The 5695-nt window shown below is 53.8% G+C and overlaps 1 protein-coding gene across 1 annotated transcript; it reads left to right on the top strand.

The window, feature by feature from the left end:
• Window positions 1–520: 520 nt before the first annotated feature.
• On the top strand, window positions 521–5265 carry EIF5A (eukaryotic translation initiation factor 5A; the record flags this gene model as incomplete). The annotated part of the gene is made up of 5 exons (XM_083380242.1): window positions 521–709; window positions 2180–2284; window positions 2423–2554; window positions 3465–3539; window positions 3673–5265. Coding segments are annotated over 4 exons (489 nt in total), but the record flags the coding sequence as incomplete, so codon positions are not given.
• Window positions 5266–5695: the final 430 nt, after the last annotated feature.

The raw sequence follows: 5695 nt of genomic DNA, 5'->3' as shown, positions 1-5695 counted from the left end.
TGTCTGTCTCAGGATCTGTCTCTCAAGCACTAAGATGGGGGATGCCCAGACCCCCCCCCCCTTTTATGACAAACGTAGGTGGTTAAGAAGTTTAATAAATTATTCAACTCCTATAGACGTCCAGGTCAAAAAAAAATAAATTACAGTTCAAATGCTGAAAACTTTTAGAAACCAATTTAAACCTCTCCCCGCCTCCCGCCCCAGAAATCATTAGTATTGCTCATTTTAGGAACAAAAAAAACAAAAAATGCTGGCACGCCACCGAAGCTTTCGCGGCGCCCAACAGCTGCTTTGTAATAACCCTTTCACGCTTTCAAACGTTCCCTTCTTTCGGAGATTAAATTTGTTAGTCTCTCTCTTTTTTAACAAGTTTAAATCCTTGGAGGAGAAGCAATCTGGAGCACAAGCAGAAAGTCTTCCCCCTCCCCACAAACACACACACTATCCCCAGGTCCTTTTGGGGTGGGGGGAGATGAGATGGCCCTAGAGACACACATTCCAGCCCCGTCGACTTTTTCAGGTGCCCGGCGTTTCTTTCCCTGTTAACAAAATTTTTATTGGCCACCCCGTCTCGTGGGCCGAGGTTCTGGCCGGCTCGCAACGTAAACCCAGTGAAGCCGGAAAAACCATCCGTTGTAAAATAACCCAGCAGGTGAAATCGCAAAGGAGCGAACCGGACGCCCGGAGGCGGGATGTACTCCTGGGAATCGTAGCGCCTTCACCTTAAAGCTGGGGAGCGCCGCCGAGGGGGGGTGTGTCGCAGGGAGAGAGCGAGAAGGCCCTTTGGGGGTGGGGGAGGAGAAGGGAGGGGCAGGACAGCTGAGACGGGGGTGGAAAGGGGCTCCCTTGAGCTGCTTTGCCAGGCAGGGGTGGCTTCCTCCCCCTCCCACCTGCAAACCCCACTTCCCTCCGGCACTGATGCTGTTCCCTCGTTGGGTCATGAAACGTCTGCAAGGAAACCACCAAGTTCAGAGAGCTCCGAGGACCCCACAGTCCTTCCTTCCTTCCTTCCTCCCTCCCTTCCCTCCCTCCCTCCCTCCCTCCCTCCCTTCCTTCCTTCTTTCCTTCCCTCCTTTTCTCCCTCCCTGATGCTGTTCCCTCGTTGGGTCATGAAACGTCTGCAAGGAAACCAAGTTCAGAGAGCTCCGAGGACCCCACAGTCCTTCCTTCCTTCCTTCCTTCCTTCCCTCCCTCCCTCCCTCCCTCCCTTCCTTCCTTCTTTCCTTCCCTCCTTTTCTCCCTCCCTGATGATGTTCCCTCGTTGGGTCATGAAACACCTGCAGGGAAACCACAAAGGTCAGAGAGCTCCGAGGACCCCACAGTCCTTCCTTCCTTCCTCCCTCCCTTCCTCCCTCCCTTCCCTCCCTCCCTCCCTCCCTTCCTTCCTTCCTTCTTTCCTTCCCTCCTTTTCTCCCTCCCTGATGATGTTCCCTCGTTGGGTCATGAAACACCTGCAGGGAAACCACAAAGGTCAGAGAGCTCCGAGGACCCCACAGTCCTTCCTTCCTTCCTCCCTCCCTTCCTCCCTCCCTTCCCTCCCTCCCTCCCTCCCTTCCTTCCTTCCTTCTTTCCTTCCCTCCTTTTCTCCCTCCCTGATGATGTTCCCTCGTTGGGTCATGAAACACCTGCAGGGAAACCACAAAGGTCAGAGAGCTCCGAGGACCCCACAGTCAGTCCTCCCTTCCTCCCTCCCTCCCTCTCTCCTTCCTTCCCTCCTTCTCTCTCTCCCTCCCTCCCTCCCTCCCTCCCTCCCTTCCTTCCTTCCTTCTTTCCTTCCCTCCTTTTCTCCCTCCCTGATGATGTTCCCTTGTTGGGTCGTGAAACGCCTGCAGGGAAACCACAAAGCTCAGAGAGCACCGAGGACCCCACAGTCCTTCCTCCCTCCCTCCCTCCCTCCCTCCCTTCCTTCCCTCCCTCCCTCCCTCCCTCCCTCCCTTCCCTCCCTCCCTCCCTTCCTTCCTTCCCTCCCTCCCTCCCTCCCTCTCTCCCTGATGATGTTCCCTAGTTGGGTCATGAAGCACCTGCAGGGAAACCACAAAGGTCAGAGAGCACCAAGGACCCCACAGTCCTTCCTCCTCCTCCTCCTCCTCCTCCTCTCTCTCTCTCTCTCTGTCCCCCACCTGCTCCCCTCCCCCTGGCACAGTGCTGAGGCTGTTCTCTCCCTCCGCCGCAATCCTAGGTGCATCTGGTCGGCATAGACATCTTCACTGGGAAAAAATACGAAGATATCTGCCCCTCAACTCACAACATGGACGTGCCCAACATCAAGAGAAATGACTTCCAGGTAGGCCTTTGGGGGGGCCCCCCCTGCGATCAGCCAGCGTCCCCCCCTCCCCCGGGCGTCCCAGTGGGTGAAGGCGCCCCTTTCCCAGAGGGGGAGTTCCTTGGGGGCCCTGCCCTGAGCGCCCTCCTTGCCTTGCAGCTGATCGGCATCCAGGACGGCTACCTGTCTCTGCTCCAGGACAGCGGGGACGTGCGCGAGGACCTGCGCCTGCCCGAGGGGGACCTGGGCAAGGAGATCGAGCAGAAGTACGAGAGCGGGGAGGAGATCCTGGTGAGAGAGGGGCCCGGGTGGACCCCCGCCCAGACGTGCCTGTGTGCCTGTGCGTGTGGGCATATGCATGTGGGTGTATTATATGTGTATACACACATTTTATTTAATTCCGTTTAATTCCATTTATATCCCGCCCTTCTCCGAAGACTCAGGGCTGCTTACAAGCTTTTATTTTATATATTTTATATATATATATTATATATGCGTATATGTAAATGTGTATGTAATCCTTAAAGTGTGTGTGTGTGTGTGTGTGTGTATACACACACATTTTATATATGCATGGGTATATGTATATATGTGTGTGTGTGTGTGTGTGTATGTATGTATATGTATATGTATATACATACGTGTGTGTGGGGGGGCATATATATGTGTGTGTATTACATGTGTATGCACATTTTATATATGTGTATATGTATATGTGTATGTAATCCTTAAAGTGTGTGTGTGTGTGTATGTATGTATACACACACACATTTTATATATGCATGGGTATATGTGTGTGTGTGTGTGTTTGTGTGTATAAAATCCTTAAAGCATGTGTGTGTATATGTGTGTATGAGTTGTATAGACACATTTTATATGTGTGCACACATTATATAGCGTGTGTGTGTATATACATGTATATGTGTGTGTATGTATGCATATGTATATATGTAGTCCTTAAAGTGTGTGTGTGTATACATGTGTTATAGATGTGTTATAAACAGTGCTGAGATACGAGGTCTTTCCCTGATCTTCCAAGCTGAGAAATTGAGCACAGCAGATCCAGCACTGAAAGACTCCTTGCTTTTGGGGGACGGGGGGGGGGAAATGCAGCAATTTGGGGCGAGGAACCAGAGACAACCCCCCCAAAAGTTCTCCTCCTCCTCACCTGGTCTCTTCCCCCCCCCCCCCGTCCCCCCAGATCACCGTTTTGTCTGCAATGACCGAGGAAGCTGCTGTCGCTATCAAAGCCATGGCTAAATAAAAGCAACCACAGGTGAGTCCAGGTGTGTGTGCGTGGGGGGGGGGGTAGCAGGAGGGGGAGAGAGGGGGTTGCCCTGGGGTTCCTTTTCCTTGGGGGGGGTCTTTAATCCCCCCTCCTCACCTCCACCTTCCCACCCACCCCACAGGCAACTGCCGCAGCCGCAACAACCTTGTCACGAATCAGAGAGGATCGCAACCCCGCAGACTGTCAGATTGGGCTCCGAACAACCCAAAATCTTGTCTTTATTTTATTTTATTTTTTATTTGGTTTTTTTGCCCCCCTCTCCCCCTATCTTCCTCCTCCTCCTCCTCTTCCTCTCCTCCTCTTTCCCTTCCATCGAAACAAACGAACGCCCCCTCCCCTCCCTTTCGGATCCTCCCCCCTTTTGAATTAAAACGAAAGAAAACAAAAGCTTTTTATTTTGTGGTCTTTTTACAAAAAAAAAAAGAGAGCAAAAAAAACGAGGCGTAGAAATTAATAAAAAATAAATAAATCCCACCCCTCCAGAAGAGCCGGACGCTGATGTAATTATTTTTGTTTCCCCTCCCTTTTTTTTTGATTCTCCCACCGCCCCCCCTCCTCCGACCCCCCCCCTTCCTCTGCCCTGCTTTCCCCCCCCCTCCCTTCTTCCTCCTCCTCCTCTTCCTCTCTCTCGGGTGCTAGTCACACTACAGCTGAGGCTTTTTTCCCTGTTGTTCCCCCCACCCACCCACCCCGTTTCTGGCAAAAAAAGGAGAAGTTTTGAGAAAATTTGCACTTAAAAAAGAGGAAAAAATATTTAAGCTTGCTAGAAGGAAGAATTGGGGTGGGGGGGCTGGGAGAGAAGAAAACCACCCTGAGAGAAATCTTTCGTTTTAACCCCCTTTTCTTTTTCTCACCCCCCCTCTTCTTGTCGTTTTTTTTTCCATCCTCCTTTCGCGAGAAGGCAGCGTTTGAGGAAGGGGGGCTGTGAAGCCACCCCCCCACCCCCGGAGCCACCGGCCGAGCAAGACAGCGGTGGGCCTGTCTGCGCTCTGTCCTACCCCCCCCGCCCCGTGAGCGTTTCTGTTGAGAGGGTTGGTGGGGGGGGGCTGTTTTGATTTTTTTTAAAATTCCCCCCCCCACACACACACACCCCTGTCTGCTGGGTTTTGGTCATTTCCCTCGTGCTGAGAGGTTACCCACCAAGTGCGTTATTTTTTTGGGGGGTGGGTGGGTGGGATCCCCACTCTGGTTGCTAAGCTCTGCTTAAACCCTCCTCCTCCTCGCTGGAGCCCCCGCCCTCTTTATCTGCAACGGCGGGGAGGGGGGGGGCCGGGAGACCCTGGCCGGGCCTGGGAGGATGGGGATCTTGCCCTCTGCGGAGTAAGGTTTAGGGTTACCCTGCTCCCTGTCAATCATGTTGGATTTCCTTTCCTCGCCCCCCTTTCCCCTCCCCCCTCCCCCGTGCTTGTAGCTGCCTATGAGCCCCCCCTCCTCCTTGGGAGTTAGAAGTCTCCGGCCTCCCTTCGTCCCTGAGCAGCCCCCCCCCCCCCAAATGCTGGGTAACCGTCGCCACCCAAGAGCTGTTTTAAGGTTAGGGAATCGGGGGGGGGGGGGCGCAGGGCGGGTAACCAACTAGCACCCCGAATGTCTCCTTGGTTCATATTTGCTCTCCTCTGCTGTTCACAGGTCAAGCTGTGGCGCCCCCCCCCCTTCCCCGCCCTGTTAATCCAACCCATTTGTTAATCAACCTCAATAAAAACAAGTTTAATATGAACGCCTGGCTCTGCCTGTGTCTGATTGCAATGGCGACTTTCGGGGTGTCTCCCTCCCTCCCTCCCTCTCTCCTTCCCTCTTTCCCTCCCTCTTCTTCCCTCTTCTCCCTCTTCTTTCCTCCCCCTTTCCCTCCCTCCCTCCCTCCCCTTCTCCCTTTTCCTCCCTCCTCCCTTTCCCTACTCCCTCCCTCCCTCTCTCCTTCCCTCTTCCTCTCCCCCTTTCCCTCCCTCTCCTTCCCTCTTTCCTTCTCCCTCTTTCCCTCCCCTTTCCTCCCTCTTTCCCTACCTCCCTTCCCTTCCTTCTCCCTTTCCCTCCCTCTCCTTCCCCTTTCCTCCCTCCCCCTCCCTTTTCCCTCCCCTCCCTTTCCCTACTCCCTCCCTCCCCTCCCCCTTTCCCTCCCTCCCTCCCCCTCCTTTCCTCCCTCCGTCCCC

This window comes from Vipera ursinii (genome assembly GCF_947247035.1).
Source record: "Vipera ursinii genome assembly, contig: scaffold_137, whole genome shotgun sequence".
In the NCBI taxonomy this organism is placed as follows: Eukaryota; Metazoa; Chordata; class Lepidosauria; order Squamata; family Viperidae; genus Vipera; species Vipera ursinii.
Note: the sequence above shows the minus strand (reverse complement) of the source record. Positions and strands in the feature narration are given on the sequence as shown.